General features: G+C 38.2%; 2 protein-coding genes and 1 long non-coding RNA gene across 3 annotated transcripts; all 3 read right to left on the bottom strand.

Annotated features, from left to right (window-relative positions):
- Positions 1–1004: 1004 nt before the first annotated feature.
- LOC112017471 (uncharacterized) lies at positions 1005–1949 on the bottom strand. The gene has a single exon (XM_024049922.1). It carries the CDS (start codon positions 1947–1949, stop codon positions 1005–1007), a length of 945 nt encoding a protein of 314 aa, XP_023905690.1.
- A 19086-nt stretch (positions 1950–21035) lies between these two features.
- Positions 21036–24359, bottom strand: LOC136064060 (uncharacterized). The gene is made up of 2 exons (XR_010625711.1): positions 24148–24359; positions 21036–21551 (listed from the first exon to the last, which is right to left on the bottom strand). It is a non-coding gene; the product is annotated as an uncharacterized LOC136064060 (long non-coding RNA).
- On the bottom strand, positions 22564–24148 carry LOC112017457 (F-box/kelch-repeat protein At3g23880-like). Its single transcript, XM_024049907.2, has one exon. The coding sequence runs from the start codon at positions 23969–23971 to the stop codon at positions 22814–22816; it is 1158 nt and encodes a 385-aa protein (XP_023905675.2). The 5' UTR covers positions 23972–24148; the 3' UTR covers positions 22564–22813.
- Positions 24360–27125: the final 2766 nt, after the last annotated feature.

Here is a 27125-nt window from a genome sequence, read left to right as displayed (position 1 = left end):
GTAATCCTTGATACCTATTCAATGATTGATGTTCTTGATGACTCAATCATTGCTCCAAATAGATTTCTTAAGGATTCATCTGGAAATTTTACTAATGAAATCAATCCAGCATTCATAGCTTGGAAGAATCGTGAACAAGCAATGTTCACATTCTTGAATTCAACACTTTCCCCTGCAGTTCTTGCTCTCACAGTTGGGCAAAATTCTGCTAGAGGAGTTTGGAGAGTATTAGAGAAGAGATTCGCATCAATTTCAAGGTCTCATGTTATGAGTCTCCGCAATGAATTGAATGCTATTAAGAAAGGAAATGAATCTATTGATGGTTATTTCCAGAAAATTAAGCAAGCTCGTGATAGATTGGCTGCTGTGTCTGTGTTTGTGGATGATGAAGAGCTTCTCCACATTGTTCTTGATGGTCTTCCATCTAACTATGATTCTTTTAGCTCTGCTATTAGAACTAGGAGTGATGTGTTGTCTGTGGAAGAATTTCAATCAAGCATTCATAGCTTGGAAGAATCGTGAACAAGCAATGTTCACATTCTTGAATTCAACACTTTCCCCTGCAGTTCTTGCTCTTACAGTTGGGCAAAAGTCTGCTAGAGGAGTTTGGAGAGTATTAGAGAAGAGATTTGCATCAATTTCAAGGTCTCATGTTATGAGTCTCCGCAATGAATTGAATGCTATTAAGAAAGGAAATGAATCTATTGATGGTTATTTCCAGAAAATTAAGCAAGCTCGTGATAGATTGGCAGCTGTGTCTGTGTTTGTGGATGATGAAGGAACCAATTGGTGAATGCCCTGACTGGACAGCTAGATCGTTCTCACAAGAACAGATCAAGTATACAATCCACAATGCCTATACTACCTATGTTATTGGGAACAAGTTGGTTGAAATGTGCCTCTAGTCTAAGCATCTAAAGCCATCTTGATAAAGGATTTTACTGCTTTTTTATGGTACTTTTTTTTTTTTGATAAACAGAAACTTTTATTAAGAAGAAAACAAACTACAACAAGCCATTGGACTCTCTAAACACCACAGAAGAGAAACAGTCCGGGCTAAAGCTAATATCAAAAGAGCCAAAAAAATTGCAATACAAAGACCACTTGGCTAAAATGTGGGCAGCCTCATTACATATCCTAGGCACCCATCTAACTGCTACATTACTATAACTAGATAAAAAGGACCTCAAATCAGAGCATAAAAACCTGATTCTCCAAGGGGAAGGCGCTGCAAGGTTCGAGCTGAGATTGGCCACAACTTGTGAGTCTGTTTCCACCGAGATAGAACCACACCTCAGGTTCGGAACTAAAGAGAGCGCCCATCTCACTGCTTCCGCTTCAGCTTGAAGAGGGAAGATGGTGTTCACTTTCCTTGAAGCAGCAAATACCACATTCCCTCTCCAATCTCTTGTGACCGCAGCAATGACAGAGAATCTTGTACCTACCGCAACGTCAACATTTATTTTTAAGCCAAGCCTCGGTGGAGCAACCCAACCCAAGGCTGATGCAGGAGCTTGAGGTCTCACAAGAGGGGATCTAGCATTTTTATGCTCAACAAAAAGGCTAAAAATTCTGGCTGCCACACTGTCCAGGTTTATGTCCATGTTCTCAAATATGGAACTGTTTCTTTGCTTCCAAACAACATCGCAGAGGATAGCACCATATAACAAAAAGTCCTCTCTATGGCTAGGCAACAAGTTACTTGCAAAATTCGGATTTAACAGAAAGTTGACAAACTCCAAAGGGGATTCAAAAATCAAAACTTCCATTCTCAACCCCCATTGACTTTGATACCACAAAGATTTAGAAAATGGACAAACCGTGAAAAGATGCAAGGTTGTCTCCAGTGCTGAACTGCAGAGAGGGCAGCAAACATCCAGACTTTCATTAAATCTGCTAATTATATCTTTAGATGGCAGCAAGTTAGCAGCAATTCTCCAAAGAAGCATCTTGAATCGTTCATGTATTTTTGTCTTCCAAATCTGACCCCTAACAGCATCAATATTGGAGGGAGGAGATTCCACTCTCGAGAGCCAATAGGCCGATTTAACAGAGAACAGCCCGGACTTTGAAGCTGTCCAAGCCCAGCAATCTTCCCTTTGGAAAACAGGGATGGGAATGCTTAGAATTTGCTCAACCACAGATTCTTCAAAAAAATAATTTATTTGGCCATGTCCCAATTCCTTTGCTCTGGCGTTAATAGTTGCGAAACCACCAAGGCCGAATCTGAGTTAGCACCCTCTTTAGGAAAAGGGATAAAGCCTGGAAGGTTAGGAATCCAAGGATCAGACCAGATTCGAGTTGAAGCACGATTCCCAATTTGCAAGCAGGCTGCCTTAGCTACAAGGTGTCTAATGCCCATTAAACTTTTCCAAAAAGGAGAAGCTTTACCCGAAAAGGAGAGGGAAAGCCAATTATTTCGAACCTTGTATTTTGCTTTCAACACCTGAACACATAGGCAATCTTTTCCTGATACTATCCACCAGCCAAATTTGGAGAGGAGAGCTTGATTGAAGTCCCAGAAATTTCTGAAACCCAAGCCTCCCTCCTTTTAGGGCCTACACAAAGACGACCATGACATCGAAGTCTAGTAGGGACCTGATTTTGCTTTTGGATTCCACCAAAATCTACGGATTGAAGCATCAAGTTGGTCACATAAGCCTTTAGGGAGCAAAATAGCAGACATGGCATAGATCGGAATCGCTTGAGCAACCGATTTGATGAGAGTAGCTCTACCTGACCAAGACAAATTTTTGCCTTTCCAGCCACATAACTTGTTATCCAGCTTCTCCTTAATAAATCTAAAGTCTTTATTTCTGCTCTTGGACAGAAAGAGGGGTACCCCAAGATAGGTGGAGTTTTGAGGCAATGTATTGAGACCCCAAGAATGCTTAACTTGACTAATGAATTGGGAACTGACCCCTTTAGAAGCGAAACAGCCAGATTTCTCCACGCTACTTGACTACTTGGGTTCTTGGTTTCAACATATTTTGAATAAATTAGTGATTGTGTTTGGTGGGACTCTATATACGAGAGCCTTGTATTAGGTGTGGTTTCACACTTTCACTATAATAAATGTCTAATTTTAACACGATTGATTTGATAAATTAAACTCCAGACACAGATTTCTTCTTTTCCTCTTTGTTTTCCTTCTTTTTCCCCTTACTAGTTACTACAATTCGGAGGAGAGGTTGAACCCCTTATTCTTTCAATAGAAAAGATTGGAATAATCTTAATAAACTACAAGACTCGTGATCTTTTGTGTGAGTTAAGAATGTTACAATACACCATTGACACTTAGTGTCCGTTCTACACCCTATAATTTGGGTAACTTATTTGCTAAAGGTGAGACAATAAGGCTGCGTTTGGTTCGCGTAAATCATTTTCCGGAAAATAACCATTTTCCGGAAATGCTATTTTCCGGAAAAGGAAAATGCAATAAGGTTGTTTGGCTGTCTCGGAAATCGTTTTACGGAAATTAAATTCTGGTGTTTGGTTCGGTTAAATATTTTACGGAAAATGCTTGTTGTTTTACGGAAAATCAATTTTTATGTTTGGTTGAGGTAAACATTTTACGGAAAATGAAATCCATTTTTTCCGGAAAATCAGTTTTCATGTTTGGTTTGTGAATTAATTTTACGGAAAATATAAAATGCCTTAGAAATTGAGACTCCTGGTATCAGAGCTCTGATTCTTATCAATGGCTTCTGCTCAATCTGGTTCATCTTCTTCATCGTCTTCTTCAAGTGCTGTGCCTGCTATGGCTTCCTCAAGTTTAATAGTGAATTCTTCGTTGCTGTTGTTGTCAAATATGTCATCTATGATGACTGTGAAGCTGGATTATGGAAATTATGTAGTGTGGAAACATCAAATCGAGGTAATCCTTGAGACCTATTCAATGATTGATGTTCTTGATGACTCAATCACTGCTCCAGATAGATTTCTTAAGGATTCATATGGAAATTTTACTAGTGAGATCAATCAAGCATTCATAGCTTGAAGAATCGTGAACAAGCAATGTTCACATTCTTGAATTCAACACTTTCCCCTGCAGTTCTTGCTCTTACAGTTGGGCAAAAGTCTGCTAGAGGAGTTTGGAGAGTATTAGAGAAGAGATTTGCATCAATTTCAAGGTCTCATGTTATGAGTCTCCGCAATGAATTGAATGCTATTAAGAAAGGAAATGAATCTATTGATGTTATTTCCAGAAAATTAAGCAAGCTCGTGATAGATTGGCAGCTGTCTGTTGTTGGGATGATGAAGGAACCAATTGGTGAATGCCCTGACTGGACAGCTAGATCGTTCTCACAAGAACAGATCAAGTATACAATCCACAATGCCTATACTACCTATGTTATTGGGAACAAGTTGGTTGAAATGTGCCTCTAGTCTAAGCATCTAAAGCCATCTTGATAAAGGATTTTACTGCTTTTTTATGGTACTTTTTTTTTTTGATAAACAGAAACTTTTATTAAGAAGAAAACAAACTACAACAAGCCATTGGACTCTCTAAACACCACAGAAGAGAAACAGTCCGGGCTAAAGCTAATATCAAAAGAGCCAAAAAAATTGCAATACAAAGACCACTTGGCTAAAATGTGGGCAGCCTCATTACATATCCTAGGCACCCATCTAACTGCTACATTACTATAACTAGCGTTCCTCATTAAAGCCCAACGATGTCGTTCTCCCTTATAAAGATTGTTGAAGACCTGAGGAAGCCACGCACGTGTTGAAGGTTGTTACAATACGTGTGAAGCAGTTACAAGTCTGTTATAACAGACTTCAGTTAGGCATCATCTTCGTCCTTTCTTCTCTGATGTATCTATACGTATATATATATATAGCTATCTATTCACTGAATGATAATCATAAAGAGTATTGTATTCTTCTTGAAATCAATAACATCTAAGTTCTCTCTCAACTGTTTCTTCATCTCTGTTTTTCTTTCTGTTTTGATTCCTAGAGTAATAGTGTGAGATTGAGACTGTTTCTTCACATTGTCCAAAATCACCAACCAACCGTGAGAAGAGCCCACACACCAAGGGTCATTACCAAGTCCCTCAAATGCATTCTCGAACTTGTAAACCTTGTTTTCTGCGAGATTAAGGAAGCAGCGAGATGTGTAGTCATCTTCTTGGTCATTGGGAAGCATGAGCCATGGAGTAATTTGAATGGAATGATATTGTGATTGCAATTGTGCAGCTGCGGATCTCCAAGAAGAACAAACAGCTTTGAAGGGAATAACCTCAACGAAGGAAAGCTTTTTGAGGATAAGTTCCAAGAGTTCGGTAGGGAGGTCTGACCATGAAGAGGATGAGTACTTTGGTTTCCCTTTGGTCGTAGAAAATCTTCTTCTTTTACTGCTTTCAGCCATGATCAAAATGCCTCTTTGTTTTTCTTGTGTTTTTTAGAGAGAGACTGAAACTTGAGAAACTTATCGTCGAGGACTTAAAACCCCATATGATATATAATATTCGTTGCCGACTTAAAGGAAAGGAAACAAGTATTCGTTAGGGTATGTGAAAATTGACTTCAAGTCGGTTTGGAGTTGAAAAAAGTCCTAGACGACTTCGGATTTGAACTTGAATCCGATATAGTGTCGGATTATCCTTGGCGATATGTGTAGTGGACAAACTTTTATCTTTTTATCTTGATTTAATTTGCCCATTTTTATAAAAAAAAATTTATGAGAAAAATCTAATTCCCTTTGATTGTTTATAGTGGATTAAAATTCTTTTATTGTTGTGTTTTATCATGGTATTATATATTATCATTATTATATAAAGGGAAAAAGTCTATTTTTGGCCAATTTTTTTTTAAAAAAATTTTAATAACAGCCAATTAGTTTCTATTAAAAACCTCTTATTTGTGGAAAAGGAAATTGGTTTATTTTAATTTAAATTTTTGAAGTTTTAAATAAAACTAATTGGTGTCTTGGTATAATAATAAAGTGCAATCAACTAAAAGAGATCTTTATAAAATTCTTTAAGTTCATTTAAATAGTTAATGCTCTTTTTCTCAATATATATATATATATATACAGGGGCAGAGCTACATGTTAGGGTGGGGGGCCAAATTTTTGATTTTATTTTTTTACTATATAGAAGTATTTAATATTTTAATAATTAGCCCTCAAAAATGGGACTCTCCCCCCCCCCCCACCCCCAACTATTTGAGTTGGTCCAATAATGTTCTTAAAAAAATTGTCCAATTTATCTAATAGTTATAGAGAACGTATTGTTTTTCAAATTCATTTTTTATGGTAAAATGTGTTCTTGTATTTTTTAAAGTTTTGGATCATTTATATTTTTGAACACTTCATTAATTCAATTGAAAATTTTTTACTCACAACGGCAATTTGGTAACTTATATTGAAAATGAAAATTGTAAGGATTTCACTTTGGAAGATGATGAAAGATTAATTTAATTCTATGAAACATTTAATTTTAAGAATTCATTATGAAAGATACTAATTTTTTGTGTATGTGTATAGATACACATACACAAACTTAATGCTCTTCTAATTCAGTTTCTGAAGAATATTTGAATCATTACATGTAATATACCAAGTACTTGCTTCAGGATCAGTTGAGGGGATTGTCACTTTAATTAGGATTTCATCTTGCAAGTTTTTGGGTGCAAGTCCATGCCATCTTTCAAGTAGCTGAAAGAAACCCCAATTAATTTTTTTTTTTTTTGGGTATAAAATTAAAGTGTTTTCTCTCGGGGTGAACGGTGCATATTTATCAGGAAGCAGATTGAAAAGATTCCAATGAATGAGATAAAGAAAGAAATGAAATCTGTTGAAAATTTATACTTATCGGCTGAGGTACTGATTTTTAGAACTTTTCTACTATGCCTTTAATTTGATATTCAAAGCCATTTCTGCGTTTAGCTTGGTCATTTCTTTTCACAGGAACTTTCAATTTCCTTGAAATCCATTTAAAAGTACAAAAAAAAAATATTATATCGGAGGATGGTACTATATTGTATGCAATCTTGCCATCATCTTGCCATCAACTGGCATTGGATCACTTTCTGCTGATGATTGTACCATATTGTATGCAATCTTGCCATCAACTGGCATTTTTTATTTTTTTTTTGGTAAACTGGAGTATCATTAAAACACAAAAACTAAATGGAAACAAGCGTATCATGGCACAGCCTATTCGAATACAACTCTTGGTAGTTTGTGATGCAGCCACCCTCTATCCTTAGGATTGACAACCAGCCAGCCAACCTTCTAACCTCTTAGGACTGACAGCAGCCCCTTATTTTGACTCTCATATCTGCCACCACCCTCTATCCTTAGGACTGACAACCAGCCAGCCAACCTTCTGACCTCTTAGGACTGCCAGCAGCCCCTTATTTTGACTTCTAATATCTGTCATGTATCCTCTTTAATTACAGCCTTGACTTATGTAACTATTGGCTACTTTATTTCCTAATAGTTAAAGATTATAAATAGGCTAGCTATGTAAGAGTACAATCAATTTTTTGATGTGAATTTAACTTAGTTTCAGACCTAGACAGAAACTTTGTTTCTCCAGTTTCTCTGTAATTCCAGCTTTAATTCTTAATTTTAATGCAAGTCTAGTTCAAGTTCTTAACCAATTGATTTTGGTTTCCATCATTTGGTATCAAAGCACAAATCTGGTCCTCTTTTTCCCTACCACTTTGATCATTTGAGCCCTAGATTTACTTGTATTTCTTTTTTTTCTCCCTCCATTCAAGTTCCTAGAATTTAGATCCAGGTTCCTTGTGCCAATCAAATCTGTGGCTATTGCAAATATCACAGATTTTATCACCTGTGCTGTTACTTCTATTTACAATTTTTTTCAAAGATTGTGAAGCTTCTAATGGCTCAAAGAAGGAGAGGAAGGAGAGGTGGAATAAGGGGGAATCAAATGGATGTTGGGGAAGGAGTTGAAGCCAACCCTCCAATGGGAAGGAATGTTGGACGGAATCAAAACATAGAGAGAGAAGACGTGATTGCTGAATTAAGGAGACAAGTTGCGGCACTTACGGAGGTGGTGCAGTGTATGCAACCTCCTCATGAGACTATCGATGAGTCCGATGACTCTCATTCTCATTTTGAGAACCCTTTTGGAGCTCCTCCAAGGGGTAGGCCTTATGTGGAAAGAAATGAGCCAAGGCTTGACTACAACTTCAAGGTTGAAATTCCAGAATTTCAAGGGAGTCTCAAACCAGAAGACTTTGTAGATTGGCTTAATACCGTTGAAAGGGTGTTTGATTATTATGAAGTTATAGATGAAAAGAAAGTGAAGCTAGTCGCTATTCACCTTAAAGTGAGAGCTTCCGCTTGGTGGGTGGGAACAATTGCAAATTTCTCGCCAAAGAAGTGGTAAAGTCAAGATCAAGAGTTGGGAGAAGATGAAGAAAAAGCTCCGTGAGCAATTTCTTCCTTTCAACTACACCCAATCACTCTACAAAGACTTACACAACCTTAAGCAAGAGGGAAGTGTAGAGGAGTATACGGAGGCGTTTCACCAGCTTGTAGTAAGGGTAGATTTGAATGAAAGTGAAGAACAAATGGTTGCAAGGTATTTGAGTGGATTGAAGCCATCCATCCAAGATGTCCTTAGTCTTCAATCATTGTGGAACGTGTCGAAAGCCTACAACCGGGCATTACTAGTAGAGAAGCAACAAACTAGGCTAGCTTTAAGGTCTGGACAGTGGGGTTCCAAGTCTGGGCAGGGGATTTCTAGCCATTATAAGGCTGGGAATTCAAGCACAAATGGGAGAGGAGAAACTTCTGGGGTTAAACAGCAGCCAGCAGGTTCTAAATCTGCTATTACAACCCCAAAACACTCTCAAATAGCCACTGTTGGCAGGGGTAGACAGCAACAAGTGGGTACTTTCAAATGTTTCAAGTGTGGAGAACCGGGGCATCGATCTTCGGATTGTAGGAAGAAGGCTCTTATGTTGGAGGAAGTAAAAGAGCTTCAACATGAAGATGGAGAACCCATCTTTGATCAACCCAAATGAGGTTGGTGGTGATTTTGAAGAAGAAGAGGGCTTGACACTTGTGATGAGAAAGACTCTTCTTGCTCCTAAATTCAATTCTGAAGAAGATTGGTTGAAAACCAATATTTTTTATACAACTTGCAGCATTGGAGGAAGAGTTTGTAGTATGATCATCGATGGGGGAAGTTGTGAAAATGTGGTCTCTCAGGAGGTGGTTGATAAGTTGAGGCTTGCCACTCAAGATCATCCACATCCCTACAAACTTTCTTGGTTCAAGAAGGGTAATGAGGTGAAAGTAATGAAGCGTTGCTTGGTGCCATTTTCTATCTGAAAGAAATATTTTGATGAAGATTGGTGTGATGTAGTACCAATGGATGCGTGCCATATCCTTCTTGGAAGACCTTGGCAATATGATCGCCAAACGATGCATGATGGGAAGAAGAACACCTATACCTTAAGCAAAGACAATTAGCAATTTACTTTGCTGCCAATGAAAGGAAAAGGTGACTTTTAAATCCTCTACAACCTCTTTACTCGCTTCTAAAAGCTTCATTCAAGAAAGTCAAGATAGTGGCTACATTTTGGCATTAATTCCAATTAACACAATGGCTGGAACTGATGTTCCTAGTGCTGTCACTGAGTTATTACAGCAATATGGTGATGTTTTTCCCCATGAGTTACCTCCTGACTTACCTCCTTTGCAAGACATTCAACATGCCATTGATTTGGTACCAAGTGCACCCCTTCCAAACAAGGCAGCATATCATATGGCTCCAAAGGAGAAGGAAGAGTTGCAAAAACAAGTTCAAGAGCTTCTTGATAAAGGCTACATTCGGGCTAGTATTAGCCCTTGTGCAGTACCCGCTCTCTTGACTCCTAAGAAGGATGGCTCTTGGAGGATGTATGTGGATAGTAGAGCTATCAACAAGATCACAATCAAGTATCGTTTTCCAATTCCTAGATTGGATGACATGCTACATTGCTTGGCGGGTGCAAAGGTGTTTTCCAAGATTGATTTGCGAAGTGGGTATCATCAAATTAGAATTCGTCCAGGAGATGAATGGAAGATGACCTTCAAGACACATCATGGATTATTTGAATGGCTTGTTATGCCATTTGGTTTGACAAATGCACCTAGTACTTTCATGAGGGTGATGACACAAATGTTGCAACCACTTTTGGGGATTTGTGTTGTGGTGTATTTTGATGATGTTTTGGTGTATAGCCATTGTTTGGAGGATCACTTGGTGCATTTACAGCTTGTGCTTGACATTTTGAGGAGAGAAAAGTTTTATGGTAACATGAAAAAGTGTAGGTTTGGGATGGATCAACTGGTGTTCTTGGGGTATGTTGTGTCTTCCAAAGGAGTGTTCATGGATGAAAACAAGGTTAAGGCAATTGTTGATTGGCCTACACCTTCTAGTGTGCATGAGGTGAGGATTTTCCATGGTCTTGCTACCAAGCAAAACTTAGGTATTCTACCTATGACAAGGAATTCTATGCTATTGTTCAAGCCATCAAGCATTGGAGTTACTATTTGGCCTACAAGGAGTTTATTCTACACACTGATCATGAGGCTTTGAAATATCTCAATAGCCAATCTAATGTGAACAAGAGGCATGCTAAGTAGGTAAGCTTTTTGCAGCAATTCACTTTCTCATTGAAACATCAGTCGAGAATTCTCAACAAAGTGGCTGATGGGTTGAGTAGGCGGACTAATTTCTTAGTGGAAATGCAAGCTAAGGTTTCTGGTTTTGAAGTTTTCAAGGAGAGTTACCAAGATGACCCACATTTTGGTGATCTATACCAACAATTGCAACAGGGACAACAAGCTACCAAATCTAACTTTTGGTTGAAGGATGGATTTCTTTTCAAAGGGCTGAAACTATGTGTACCTAAATGTTCTCTAAGGGAGTTGATGATTGTTGAACAACATAATTTGGGGCATTTTGGCAAATCAAAGACACTAGAATTCCTTAAACAAGACTACTTTTGGCCGGGAATGACTAAAGATGTTGAGCGGCATATTCAAAGGTGCCAAGTTTGTCAAAAAGAAAAGGGTACAACCACTAATGCAGGTCTGTATTTACCCCTTCCAGTGCCTAATAAACCATGGGAATATATTAGTATGGATTTTGTTCTTGGCCTTTCGCCTACACAACAAAAGAGTGATTCAATCATGGTGGTAGTGGATCGTTTCTCCAAGATGGCTCACTTCATCCCATGCAAAAAAACTTCAGATGCTTCCAATGTGGCTGCTTTATTTTCAAAGAAGTCTACAAGCTTTACGGTGTTCCCCTATCTATTGTTTCCGACAAGGATGCTAAATTTCTTGCTCATTTTTGGCGAACTCTATGGCGCAAGATAGGAACTGAATTAAGCTTTAGCACTTCTTTCCACCATCAAACGGATGGTCAAACTGAAGTTGTCAACCGAAGTCTTGGAAATCTCTTGAGATGCTTAATTGGAGAAAATTCTAGGAATTGGGAAAGTATCCTTCTCTTGGCTGAATTTGCTTACAACTCTTCTCTTAATCGGACTATTAACACATCTCCTTTTGAAGTTGTGTATGGGAATAAACCTTTGAGTGTCTTAGATTTGGCACCCTTGCCACTTTCTAAGAAGGAGAATGTAAGAGCAACAGAAATGACAGATTTTATGCAATCTGTCCATGCACAAGTCAAGGAGAGAATTGAACATTCCAATGCAAAATACAAAGCTACTGCTGATATTCACCGAAGGAGAATAATTTTCAAGGAAGGGGACCTGGTATAGGTGATTTTGACTGAAGAAAGGTCTCCTCATGGCTCCTATTCCAAGTTGGGAGCAAGGAAAGTAGGTCCATGCAAAGTATTGACTAAAATCAATGACAATGCCTACACAGTCCAACTACCCCCTCACTTAAACATTTCTAGTGCCTTCAATATGAAGCATTTGAAGCCTTATTTTCCAACTGAAACTTGAAGGCAAGTTTCCTTTATGAAGGGGAGTATGATGCAGCCACCCTCTATCCTTAGGACTGGCAACCAGGAATTTTATTTCCATTTAACAATAAATATAAAAAAATTTAGATACTTGTCATGTTTCAAAACAATGTTGAAAAGTAACGTCTCGAGTGTCTAAAACTCGAGTTCCATAATAAAACTCGAGTTTTTAAGTCTCGCTTTGTAAGCGGATAGCTCCGAGGCGGAAAAAAATTCAAGTAAAAATCGAGTTTTAAAGACTCGAGTTCCAAAAAACGCCGCTATAGGGACTTAAAAACGTCACTATAGGCCTTAAAAATGGAGTTATAAAAAAATTTAGCAGAAAAACGTCACTATAGGACTTAAAAACGCCACTATAGGGCTCCCTGAACCTGGTATTGAACACTTATGAAAAAATTTTGCAGGAAAACGCCGCTATAGGGCTTTAAAACGTCACTATAGGACTTAAAAACGCCACTATAGGGGCAATAAAACTAAATTTTTTTTTTGCATGGAACTCGAGTTTCTAAAACTCGAGATTTATGCATATGGATCTCGAGTTTCTAAAACTCGAGATGTCTAGTTTCCCTTATAGTTTCAAACGTTGCCTAACTAACTATATACAAAGGCTTTGCACAGCTATTCTGCACATTCTCCCGACAACCAGCCAGCCAACCTTTTGACCTCTTAGGACTGCCAGCAGCCCCTTATTTTGACTTCTAATATCTGCCATGTATCCTCTTTAATTACAACTTTGACTTATGTAACTATTGGCTACTTTATTTCATAATAGTTAAAGATTATAAATAGGCTAGCTATGTAAGAGTACAATTAGTTTTTTAATGCGAATTTAACTTAGTTTTAGACCTGGACAGAAACTTTGTTTCTCCAGTTTCTCTATAATTCCAGCTTTAATTCTTAATCTTAATGCAAGTCCAGTTCAAGTTCTCAACCAATTGATTTTGGTTTCCATCAGTTTGCCTTAAAACACCCAAGCAGGTCCATAGGCGGACATGAATGAATAACAAATTCCAGAGATTGGTTCAGACCTATATTAGCTAATTTATCTGCGCACTTGTTAGCTTCACGATAGATGTGCCTGATGCAGAGACGAGGAATCTGACTAGCCAGCTGCTTGCAATCTTCAAACAGGGGTGAAATCACTGTATTAGCATAGGATGGGTTTTTTAAAGGCATCAACCAACGCCTTAACGTCAAGTTCAACAATCACATCACTCAGGTTCATTTGGTTGCACAACATAAGCCCATCACGAAGAGCCCCTGCCATAAAACTATTCGTGACTCCTATCCTTCTAGAAAAGCCCACAACCCAATTTCCTTGATTGTCTCTAATCAATCCACCTCCCCCTGCCACACCCAACGCTTTGCTAGTAGCACCATCCGTGTTAAGGCTGTGTTTGGTTCATGTAAAATATTTTCTAGAAAATAAATATTTTTCAGAAATGCTATTTTCGGGAAAGAAAAATATTTTCAAGTGTTTGGTTGCATTTCCAAAAATGCTTTGAAAAATATTTTCTAGTGTTTGCTTGTGTTCTGAAAATTCTAGTTTTTCAAATTTTTTTCATCTATTTTCTCAGCTACCAAACAAATTTCATAATAGAAAATTTCAATATATAAACTAAAAACAAACAAAAATCAAACAAAACTAAACAAAAATCAGAACAAAATACAAATGGAAATGGTTTGAAGGAGGAAGAGAGAGTGATCGACAAGTGAGGAAAGGGAGAGGTAGATCGAGAAAGAGAGAGATCAAGCATGGGTAGGTCATGGGTGCAATCTCGCCGATGCGCCAGTGTGATCTCAGTGGTGCTTCAGGCGGCGTGAGATCGCGTGGGTGTGGATCAGGTAAGGTGGGTGTGGGTTTGCCGAAATAGGGATTAGGTTATGTTTCTCTGGGTAGCTTGGATGTGGATCGGAGCTCATGGTGGTGTGTGATCTCCCCGGTGCTAGGGTGCAATCTCGTTAGAGCTCATGGTGGTGTGCGATCGGAGCTCATGTTTCTCTCTCTTTTTTGTTTTCCTGGGGCAGAATTGATTTGAAGGTAAAATACAAACGAAAATGGTTTTACAGGGTCAGAAGGCATATTTTACGGTCAACGGAAATGATTTTCCGTTTGACCTAATTTTTCGGAACACCCAAACACCCTCATTTTCTGAAAAACGTTTTCCTGATTTCCTTTACCACCGAAACAAATGCAGCCTAAGTTTCAACTTTCCCCTTTCAGGCACTTCCCATCTAACCTGCTTCATAGACATCCTTTTGCAATTGGTCGGGTGGTAAACGCAGTGAATGAGTTCTGTAGCTTGCATGGTTATCTACTTAACTAATGAAGGGTTAAGACTCTTGTTATTGAACACAGCCTGGTTATGTTGCTTCCAAATGGAACAAATGGTAATTGGGAAGACGACGTTCCAGGGAATGCCTTTAGGATTATGAGTGGACTTCGAAATGACATTAGACTTCAACCAGCTCCTCAAATCTTGGTCAAAGAACGCATTGTTAGTTCTTTGCACTCCAAGTTGATGCTAGATAGGATGAATAGTGTGACAATCACGCAAGGCATGTGTAATTGTTTTTGCCTTTGAATGAAAAAGAGGGCAAGTATTATCAATAGGGATACCTCTTCTAGCTAGACACTCCTTCATCCCAATACTATTGTGCATGCATCTCCATATGAACATCTGAATTCTAGGCAGCGTGTGAAGTCTCTAAATCCATGTTCTCAAGAATAACTCTGTCCTCCCAGGGTTCAAGGCTAGAAGATATGCACTCTTCATGTCAAACCCACCCTTGGCCGAATGTTTCCAAGCCATTCTATCCTCATTCCTAGCAACAAGAGGAGTAGGCACTGCTTGAATTACCTCTTTGATCTCAGGAGGAAAATCAAAGGGGATGGCTACCCAATTCCAACCAAAAGGACCTGTAGCATCAATGATGGTGAGATTTGAGGCTTCTTGGGTGAGAGGCCCTTGAATCATGGACCTAATGGGCTCGGGGTCTAACCAGCAGTCATTCCAAAAGCTCAATTGGCTATTATGCCCTGGGATCCACCTGATTCCTTGTCTGAATATATCTTCTCCTTTCTTCAATCCTTTCCAAGTGGATGAGCTTGGAAGCCTAGCTGAATTCCAAGAAGTAATTCTCTGCTGAGTACAATATTTAAACTTAAGAAATTTGGCCCACATAGAGCTCTTTTTCGAATGGAATCTCCAATTGATCTCCGCAAGGAGGGCCATGTTTCTGCATTTGGCTGATTGAAGACCCAAACCTCTTGCATCCTTACGTTTGGTAACAACATCCCAATTAACTCAATGCATTTTACTGACGTGGTCGTTGGACCTTCAAAGGAAGTTCCTATTAACACAATCAATACCATGAAGAATTTTTCTAGGAAGGAGGGCATTTTGCATAACATAGCTAGGGATGGCAGAAGAGGAGGCCTGAACAAGTACCATTATGCCCGCCATTGATAGCAGATTCGCCTTCCAACCAATGAGTTTTTTCTTCACTCGGTCTAGGACGAAGTCAAAATCATGCTTCCGAGTGCCAGAATGCTTAAGGGGAAAACCCAAGTACTTGCCTAGGTTGGTTGTTGAATCAAAACCACGTAAGTTTGTCAGGTTATCCTTGAGGTTAAAATCTACATTAGAGGAGAAGAAGACATGGGTTTTAGAGGCACTAACTTTCTTCCCTGATTTAGCACAAAAATCCTGGAGCAGGTCATGAATAGCATTGCAATTTTCCATATTAGCATTGGCAAATAGGACCAAATCATCTGCAAAAAACAAATGTAAGGAAGTTAGGCCGCTCCTTGAGGCTTTAATAGGATTCCACAATCTGGCAGTACACTTCTTTTCAATTAAATACCCTAAATACTCCATGCAAATGATAAAGAGGTAAGCGGGAAAGGGGTCCCCTTGTCTAACGCCTTTTGAGGGGGAAAAAGATTCAAGGCAGCCCCCATTAAAAAGGACAGATGTCGAAACTGAAGTCACACAACTCATGATGAGCTCGGTAAACTTCTGGGGGACATTGAATTTAATTAGCATCTCCTTAATAAAGCTCCATTCAATCCTGTCATATGCCTTCTCCAACTCAACCTTGATAGCCATGGCACCTCTACTTCCTTTCATTTTGCCTATGGTGTGCACTAACTCTTACACAATGATGGCATTGTCTGCCCCTCTCCTTCCTGGCACAAAGGCAGCTTGGTATGGAGAGATAAGTGAGTCCAAATGAGGCCTGAGACTGGCGACAATGATCTTGGAAATGATCTTGTAAACAGAGTTACATAGACTAATAGGTTTATAATTCCCGATAGGTTTCGGCCCTTGGATTTTAGGAATGAGAACAATATGGGTCTTATTAAGGTATTTTAGAACATTCCTTGTAAGAAAAACTTTTTCAACTTCCTCCCTCATTGAATCCCCCACAAGTAGCCAAAACCTTTGAAAAAACCCCGTATAAAGCTCGTTAAGGCCCGAAGCTTTATAGGGCTGCATGACCAGAGCGCTTCCTTAATTTCCTCGTGGATAATCATTGCATCTAAAGTAAGCTTAGTTTCTTCCGATAAGTTTCAGCTTCTGCCCCAAGCCTTAGAGACAACATTGGGAAAGGATATATCTGACAGCCAAAACTCTTGAAATCTGAACGACCTAGTGAGGTGCACTACTCTGACCGGACAGGCTTCTAGAAGGATTGGACAATAATCCGAATGGCATTTGGGCAAGTGGGTAACCTTAGCGTCCAGATAAAGAGCGCACCACTCCGGGTTCATAAAAACTCTATCAATCCTTTCCAATATGAGATTGTTGATATCCCTTTTATTTGTCCAAGTATACCTAGGTCCAAAGAACCCCAAATCGACCATACTACATCTGTCAAGACATTCTTTGAAAGCAAGAGAATGACTAATACTAACTCGTCTGCCTCCAAATTTGTCTTCATCAACTAAGGGCTCGTTAAAATCCCACACCATGATCCATGGCATTCTTTGTAATTCTGCAACCTTGGTTAGATTTTCCCATAATATACATCTCTCTTTACTCCTAGGACTAGCATAGATAGCAGAGAGTAGCCAAGTAAGATTTGAGGAGCGTACCTTAACTTCGGCATGAATCTCTTACTCAGTCTTTGCTAGAGCTTCCACTTCCACCCTGTTAGAGTTCCAAAGTAGCCAAAGCCCTCTGGCATACCCAATAGTATCTATATGTACAACTCTATCAAACGGTAGCGGTTAGTAATCTCCTTTGCCCTACTGCCACCCAATTTGGTTTCCATGACTATCATGATCACCGGGTCATGGTTATGCACAAGATCGTGAATATGACCTTGAAAGGTAGGCTTCAAGGCTCCTTTACAATTCCAAGTAATAATATTCATAACGAGTTAGTGGTATGTGGTAACACTCATCATACAGCGGAAATAGCTCCGCTTCCATCCTCGGACTCCATCCGGTCTTCTTCACTATACTGGATACACGTCCCTTCCCTGTAAACAGTGTCACACTTTATACCATAACCCCCATCTCCAGAATCCGAGCAAATGAGGGTGGGTTGAAGTTCATCTCGCATATGACTGGGCATATTACCTTCCTTACCTCCTCCGGCGCTGGCTCGTCCGTTGGAGGTAGCCACCACGTGTTTGGGATCAAACATCTCGGCATTAGGCAAAGCTGTGAATTCAAAGGTTGTGTCAGCGGCTTGGTTGATTTCATTGGGGGCAGAGTGAGCGAGCTTTGGTGAGGTAAATGAGAGGTGTGTAAGAGCTCCTTTCAGTTTAGGACTAGCGGAGCTGGTGTTGACAGGAGAGTGACTCAATTTCCTAGCAAAAGCTTTCTTGCCTTCCACCGAGTGTGGGATGATTTTACTCAATAGGGTTGATGGTCTTGAATTGGACCGGTGGGCTTTGGAGTAGTCAAGATGCCTAAGCTTACCTAACAATGAGGCTTCCTTGTGTGGGCTTGAAAGCAATTTCTCTCCAAACCCAAAACCTTGGTCTTGGCCCAATCCCTCGAATCTGGCCTGTACCCCTGCTTTGTGTAAAAACCCTCCACGTGACTCATTCTGGCGTAGTGAAGGACCACCAACGAACACGTTAATCCCATCTGTGCTTTTAGGAATGAAGTGGGATGAAGAATTCCAGGTTGATGCACCTAGACCCTCATTCGTCTGACCTTGCCTTGGACCTTTATGCCTTTTTTTTTTTTTTTGGTGCACTACCATCCAAGGACCGTACTGTCCTTCTTCATGCTCTGCCTCACTCACGCTATGTGTGACCTTGCTGGCCGTTGTACGACTATTGTCATGCATTTCGTGCATGCCCTCTGGTTGTCCCTGTTGTTCTTGCTGGCCTTCCTCCGCCGTGGGTGGTGGTTCCGTGTCCTTTCAAATAGTGAATGGGCAACTTTCAACTTTATGTCCGACTCTACCACAAGAAAAACACAGCCTATGGATGCCTTCATATGTCAACCCTTGCCCAAATCGGTCAATGAGGATGGAATTGATTAATGGTTTGTTAATATCGATCTGGATACACAGTCTAGCGTACTTGCCTCTAGCCTCCATAGCCGTTTGAGAATCAATTCTGAAAACCTTCCCAATGGAGTCCCCAATTTGTTTTAGAATCTCAATTTCATAAAGCTTGAAAGGAAGCTCACTAAGTTAAATCCATACCGCAATAAGGGATACATTGGCCGTAGATGGCTTGAAAAAAGGCTCCCAAGGTCTCGAGGATAGGAAGTGGTCTCCGATGAACCAGGGGCCCTTCTAAATCACGTTATCAAGGTCCTCCTTGGAGTAAAATCTTACGAGAAAGAAACCACAGGTAAGGTTTACGCAGTCCATTCTGCCTGTCGGTCTCCACAGCTGAAGTAACTTGCTTTGCAAAAAGCTAAAACCTACTATTCTTCCAACCAACTTAATGATAATGGCTTTCGACCAAGCCCCCCTGATGTGCTTCTTAGTCTCGCTGGATAACTTAATCGCCACCCTTCCTAGACCAACAAGATCGCTGTTATCCACGAACTCTTCTTCTGCCTCCATATCCTCCTCCAATTGGTCAGTCAGGTCGAAGGCTTTAGCATATGCACCCGGTAATTCCCCTATGAGTTTGTCTTTGATAAGCTGCGATTTCATTCAAAAACAGAAAAGGATGGGCACTCTGCCTTACAGATAGAGGCTAAAGCTCTAGGCAAATCGTCCTTATTCAAATAGAAAAACTCAAGAGAATTAGGGGAAAGCTTTGCAGCTGCATGGGCAGCAGCATTGCAATCCCTTTTGACCTAACAAAGGCGACAAACTGAAAATAAATGCTTAAGACATTACACATTATTGATAACATTGCTAATGGTCCATGCTGGGGAGATTTTTTCAGAAGTTAGCAGATTAAAACAGCTTTTGGCGTCTCCCTCAAGGATAATACGGTTCCAACCTTCCTCTCGAGCTAGCTGGACACCCCATAGAATTGCGTAGGCTTCAGCTAGGATAGGGGAACTTTTTCCAAATGTTTTTGCCCAGATTTTTAGCACATCATTGGATCACTTTCTGCTAGAGAGTTCATTATATGTACCATTTTCTATGGTCAAGTGCTGGTATTTATCAGTTCAAGAGAAGACTTTAGTGGTGTGATTTTGATTCTTGAATTGAATATTTTTCCCAGTGGATTTCAAGAAGCCCATAAATTACTTTAACCAGAAGACACAATAAGTCCAATTTCATCTTACCGGAATGTGATAGAGATTTGATAATTAATTTTACCAACGGATACATATTAGTGGCCATAGTAGCTAGTGAGCATAATTTAACGGGGCTAATTGTTCTTATTATGATATGTATCAGGCCGGTGTTATTGTATTTATTACTACCCAAAGTTGTGTAAACATTGCTTCTATCTCTGTTGGCCCAAGACCTTCTGGAGGACACATATCAAAGTATTTCAGGTCCCTGTATTAATCTTGTGTAGGCTTGTTCATGGATATACCAGCACCGACAGAACCAGTCTAACCGCACCGCCCCGCCCCACTCAAGGCTCTGCTGAAGGTTTCCAGCACGGTGGTTGGCGGTAGATCTTCAGTACAGACGTTGGACCGGTGCAGCCATTGGCGCCAAGATGTGCACACCAACAAAGGCCAAACCGACCCGGGCATGTTTTATAGATATATATATATATATATACACATATATATGTGTGTGTGTAAATATCATACCGTTCTAAGGAGAGTTGAAGAGAAGCGGCCACCTAAGCCTAACGTTCTCATCCATGAACAAGTCCAAAAAAAAAAATTGAATTCTTATCCATGACCATGAACAGGCCTAATGTTCTCATCAAAAAAAAAAAAAAAAAAAAAATTAAAAAATAAGTTAACGTGTGTGAGTGAGGCTACCTTTCTCAGTCAAAAAACGTGCATCCAGGAATAGCCGAATAGTCTCATCACTAAGTGTGAGTGGTCTTGTCTAGTAACTCTAGTGTCTTCCCACTTGCATTTAAATATATATATATTATATATATATATATATATATATATATATATTTTTTTTTTTTTTTAAATGCCGTATGGCCCTATTGGTTACAGTCTTGCCACTTGCATTTTTAGAAAAAAAAATTTTAAAAATAAAAAACGATGCCGTATTGTCACTGTTTGATTCTTGTGTGTGTGTGTGTGTGTGTGTGTGTGTGAGAGAGAGAGAGAGAGAGAGAGCTTGATGCGAACCCTTAGCCCTTGCAGTTTCAATTTTCTGTCCTAACAGAAATTTAGGAGCACTTCCTGTTGCATCTCTAAAATCAGAAGATACTGGTGAAGCCATTTGATTTTAATAATGATTTTAAAGTTGGATGGGTTTGTTTGATGCAACCATAAAGGATTGTATCACATGAAACCATTGAAAAAGTAATATGGATTTGGAAATGAAGTTGAGGAATTTCTTCGTATATTTTTTTCCTTACACCTAAGGTTCTTAATTTGGAGAGGAAAAAAAAAAAGATGAAAATTCTGGTGAGCCAGAGAGGAACATAGTAGACAAAAATTAAAAAAATTAAAAAAAAAAACAAAAAACAAATAAATAAATCTAAAAGTCACAGTTCCTTTCCTTTTCTGTTCCCCTTGACAAATTACAACCATTTCCATGTATATGCATGTAGACAGACCATAGCAAGGAACTAAAAGCTAGGCAAAAGCTTTCAGGAACACCATATTCAATCCCTGGGGTATTGCTCATATTGAACTTCTTCTTCTTCTTTTTTTTTTTTCCTTTTTTTTGACACCGAAACCACAAAAGCAAAGAGAACAGCACCAGAATAGGACAAGAACAGCCAACAGACTAAGTACATTCCATTTGGATTACGTGTCGGACCATCGGGGGAGAACATCCCTTCCACACCTGACTTGCAGCACTATATCTAGCATGATGAGCAAGCTCATGGGCCACCTATTGTGCTCTCTTCTCAGGTGACATAACTTCAACACCTAAAAGACTTAAGGAGGTCCTCAATGCCCTGATATAAGTGGCCTAGGCTGCCATTTAATTCTTTTGACAGAATTTCTTGAACCATTGTAAGAGCATCAGATTCAAAAATGACCTGTGTAAGCACCATTTCCTTAGCCAAAAGGATCCCATTTTCTAGAGCCACGATTGAAGTCAAAACTATTTAATAGGCTAATTTGTAAGGTATAGCTCTCCATAACTATTACTAAATTAACTACACAATCATTGTCATATGCCTTGTCCCAAAGAGTATCAATTAATCCGTAACTTTAAAACCTTCTGCCATAGTCTTTTAGATTTAAATTGAGTTGTAGCAATGGCTAGTCAGAATGTATGCCAGATTGGGTTAAGGAATATAATATCTCAGTGCTTGAGTTTTTCTGAATCTGGTGCTGTTCTTGATCCAAATGGAGTTTCTGCTTGAATTATTCGAAATGGGATTTGACAGCAGGAATATAGAGGTCTACTTTTATAATTTTTATATAATTGGAAGGGTGAGAGGTCAGTTTCAAAAAAAAAAAAAAAAAAAAAAAAAAAGGAAGAGTGAGAACTGAGAACTGAGAAGTCAACATTGTATTCTTTACCTGTGATTATTTTTTGTGTATTCATATTTGCACAGGCAGCTACAACGATGCTCTGGTGATTCTATTTCTTGTCCTAACCAACTTCTGGCTTAACTTCAGCTAGAATACTTGCATTTATTTAATGCTGGCTTAAATTAGACACTGGGGTCTGCTCCAAGGAAGTAATGGCTGAGTCTGATGTTTGTGGGAATTGTGGTTTTCCTTCGATAAAGTTACAACTGTAAATATTATTTTGGTTTTTTTTTAATGGAAATTATTTTGGTTTTTCGATTTTGCATGACTAGAAATAAGCAGGAATACTCGTATCAACTTCGTAATATATATATATATATATTTTTTTTTTTTTTTTTGATAAGTGTATCAACTTCGTAATATACCAAGCAAGTATCAACAATTTATAGTTATTGATTCCAAACCCAGTAATTTATTAAGTTGATGTTTCATCATGAATCATGATATTGCCATGTTCTAGAATATGCACAACATTTCTAACCCCCTCCCCACAATGTAGTTGATAAATAATAACCATAATCCTCAAAAGGCATGCTTTTTCTATTCAGTATAATTTACTCTCCTACATCAAAGCAATACTTTTATGTCTACAATAAAAGGTAAGAAGACTGAAGTCACTGAACACAATAACAGCTTCATTTAACCACAAATTACATAGCGCAAGCACCTCCTAACTGCTTCATATGATACAACTGTGATACGACAATGTGAATTTCATAGAGATAGGCACCTCATTAGAAACTCCAACCTACTAATCTTCCTATTTGAGTAAAACCAAACTCTCCATAAAATTACTTGTGAAACCTACCCATGTAGGAAATTGAAATCCAAGACTATTCTCTTTCAAACTCTCAGGATCAAATGAAAGAAGGAGCCCATTGTGCTTCTCAATGAGAAGTTCACCATTGTCAGTGCAGCCATAGAAGCTGTCAACCCAACCCACAGCTACACTCTTTTGAGTCCAAGACTTAACGACACCATACTCCTTCATCACCCATATGTGACACTTATTACTATTACCAACTCGAGCCTTACCGAAAACAATCAATGCCAATGATCCCTTAAACATTGTAAGACTTTGAGAAAATCCATCTAAATATCCATCAAGTTCATCTAAGTAATTCTGTGGCAGCATTATCTCTCGAAATTTTTCATCATTGACATCAAATGTCAAAATGAATTTGTGAGCATTATATGCTATACAGTGCAGAGCTCCATTAAAAAATACACAGGGTGAATCATCAATACCATCAATAGATCCATTACGTCCCTCCACCGATATGACAACCCTTCTCCATGAATCCGTACTCAATGTATAAACTTTGGCCTCAGCCGGCTCCAATTTTTCTCCAATTCTCAAAATCTTGAAGTCATTGTTTTCAGAATGATATCCAAGTCCAAGAGCAATATGAGTGTAAGAGATGCTAGTAACACCGAGCATCTTAAATTTCCTAATGCTCGGGTTCCACAAATATATTAAATCTTTACATTTCCACTCATAACTAGCAAAGCAGAACAAGCCATTACAGAAGCCCACTATCCGAGAATGATAAAAGGGTATTTCAATGCTAGAAATTTGGGTCAATGTGCCATCACTATTGCGAACACCAGTACACAATAATTTTCTGCAATTGGGAGGACCCATGGGTACTGGGGTGTATAAAAGATAACCATTATGATTGTTACTGTTATAATTGAATAGTGATATTGCTCGGTCGAGGTGCGTGTTGATGAAAATGCGGCTGGTGATGGTAGAGTTCCAAGATTTGGAAACGCATTTAAATCGGATTAAGGATTTCACTGGCAGCCAAGTGAGGATTTCGTGGATAATATGGTCAGGGAGAGACTCTGATGGGAATTTAGGCTGAGACATTGGTGATTCATTCATTCGATTATGTTTATGTGGAGGAGTGTTCATTTGGGTTTCTGTCTTTCCAATAGCCTCTCTAAACCCAAAATCCTCGTAAACCCAAAAAACGTTTTGCTTTAAACTCAATCACAATCAAAATACAAACTCAAAACATGATTTTAAAACTGATCATATCAGAACAACAAAAAGGAAGAAAAAGAAGAAGACAGAAGCCGATCACTGACCCATGGGGATGAGGAAGAGTGGCGATGGAGCGGAAGGCACGGCTTGGCACTGTGAGCGACGGTGGAGCGGCGATCTCTCTCTCGTTTTTTCTCTCTCTGCCTTTGGACTTTGTCGTTCTCTCTCTCCCACAACTCGAACCCTTCCCCCAAAACCCCAATCAATTTGTGGATGGGGGAGGTGTTAATTTAAATAGTGGTTTGTTTTTCACTTTTTTGGGTTAATTATTGGGAGCAATGAGTTTATTTATTTAAAAAATAAATAAAAGGGATAACGTGTAATTATCTTTTTTATTATAAACTAATGAATATATTTTCAAAAAAAAAAATTATTGAGAGACTATAATTTTTTTATATATATATATATATATATACACACATACAAAATAGAAATTTCACTCTAATCTAATTTAAGTACATATGTGTGTGAAGGTCATTTTTAGAAACTTAAACTCCGGTTCTTGCCTCCCATACCTTACAAGCACTTATACTTGTTAAGTAATTATCGCACCAGGAGCATTTTAAAAAGAACATTTATATGGGAGATTAGCTATGATTCTTAGGTAGGTTTGTCATACATTTTTTGTCGTTTTATGTGAAGAAGAAAGACCTAACTACTCTCCTCACACAAATTATGATTTATGCACTTCAGACCTTTTTTTATATATTTTTTATAAAACTATCAATGATTTCAAACAAATAAATAATTTTTTAGAAAAAGTATATTTCATGAGGTGACGGATAAAGACTAATATAATACATCTTTGTTTCCAAAAATTACTTTTATAACCTAAATAGTTCATTAATTCAAAGTGTATTTAATGCATTTCATAAAAATAGAAAAATTTATAAATTATTAATGCACTTTATTTGTCCTCTAATTACTATTATACCATAATAATAGCTCATTGAACCAAATAATATTTAGAAGACATCCTAGAAATATATAAGTAAATATTTTTATATAAAAATCTTCTTTATTTATTTTTTTAATGTTTTTATAAAACTAGAGATACCGATTTTTCCCCCCTTTTAGAAGAAACCATAAGGCCACCAAATAGCCCATTGTCCACGCCCTGATCCAGTAGCCCAATGGCTCACCGAGCTAATGGGCAGCTTAACCCGTTGTTATTAAGGCTCATGGATAGCCCACTAGCCTAGTGAGTTAGGCCATGGGCTAGTTTTTATGCCCATGAGTGCCTAATATGTTAGTCCAATAGCCTAGCCCATTGGCCAACCCGTTACCCAGCCTGATAACTTAGAATTCATAACAAAAATGTATTGAAGGAGAATGCGGAATTGATTTTGAGACATTATAGAAGAATTTCTTAAGAAAACTCCCCTAACCACTAAGATATTTAAAGTGATTGTATTAAACTTAGTTTACTAAATATATATTTTTCTAGTAGTCTAGCAACTTTCAATTAATTATTTAAATTTTTTTTATTAAAAGATAAAAATAAAAATAAAAATGAAAACCATTTAAAACTTTAATAAAAAAAACTTAAGTAGATTTGACCATGTGTGAGAGACCACGCCCCCGGCCTGTTTTTTGGTGTTCGGTTAAACCCACAAAAATGGGTAGAGCCATGTTATTGCCTCTTAAAATGAAGATTCGACTAATTATATTTTCCCTTTCAGATTAAGGGTTTTACAATGGAGTTACCTCTTATTTAATTATTAGAATAAATAAGAAAAACCAAAATTGAAAAATTCATTATTTTATTGATTTACAAATGAATTTACATTAATCATAAGAAATTACATGGCTTCGGTCCTAGATACAATCTAAGATAAAGTACATGGTTTTGTTTCCTAGTTATAATCTAGAAATAGAAAATTACATGAATAAGCATTGATTTATCAATCCTTGATCTAAGCTCAGAGGCTATGTTACAAGATGGGAAGTGTTAGACACCCATTTTGCCTGGTGAAACCAGTCTTCTAGACTATGGTGGCCAACATTCATATTATATCATCTAATATGTTATCAATCAATTTGCATGTTGAATTCAATATATGTGCATGTGATAAATCCTAATTCAATTTATCAAGCATTGCATTTTGATTAAAATTAATAAATTCTAGTGCATGTGTGTGGATGGTGATATCTTAGATTCAAGGATTTGAAAGAATTATGAAACAAACGTGTTTTTCATATTTTTGATGTGGACATTCATATCATATCATCCAATATGTTATCAATCAATTTGCATGTTGAATTCAATATGTGTGCATGTGATAAACTCTAATTCAATTTATCAAGCATTGCATTTTGATTAAAATTAATAAATTCTAGTGAATGTGTGTGAATGGTGATATTCTAGATTCAAGGATTTGAAAGAATTATGAAACAAACATGTTTTTCATATTTTTTATATGGATTTAAGATCAAATCTAGTGTTATGCAGATACATGTGGTGAACAACCAAGAACATATGAAGAACACATATAAACATTTAAGAACATTCAAACATATTCAAGGACTTTAAATAAACATTAGCATGCTCTAATCTTAAATTAACATTATAGCAACATGAAAAACGAGTTAGGGATAGAGATTATATTTGCATGCAAGATCCACACAGTGAAGGGGGAGGCTCTTGGTGGAAGTCCTAAGGGTGAAGTAGAAAATAAGAACTAGGAGAGGAAGAGTAAGTTTCACTCAATAACTTGAGTCTTAGGAAGACCAAGATATGACAAAACTACTCAACTTCACTAGTACTCAAGAGAGGAGAAGAGAAGGTGTTTCTCTGTATGCCCTTGAATAGAGGAGAGGGGGGGTTTATATAATAGTAGTAAAAAAAATTATGAGTGAAAGGTCATTTAATGAGGGTTGATAAAGGATCAAAAAGAATCATGAACCTAGACCTCATTTCAGACTTTAGCAAGATTGGTGGGAGTGATGAGCAAGCAAAATTCGGTTTTTCCATAATTATTGTAACAGCCCGTAGAGACAAATTCAAAAAATCATATCTTAC

The sequence above is a fragment of the Quercus suber genome, unplaced genomic scaffold, assembly GCF_002906115.3.
Source record: "Quercus suber isolate HL8 unplaced genomic scaffold, Cork oak 2.0 scaffold_23, whole genome shotgun sequence".
Taxonomy (NCBI): domain Eukaryota; kingdom Viridiplantae; phylum Streptophyta; class Magnoliopsida; order Fagales; family Fagaceae; genus Quercus; species Quercus suber.
Note: the sequence above shows the minus strand (reverse complement) of the source record. Positions and strands in the feature narration are given on the sequence as shown.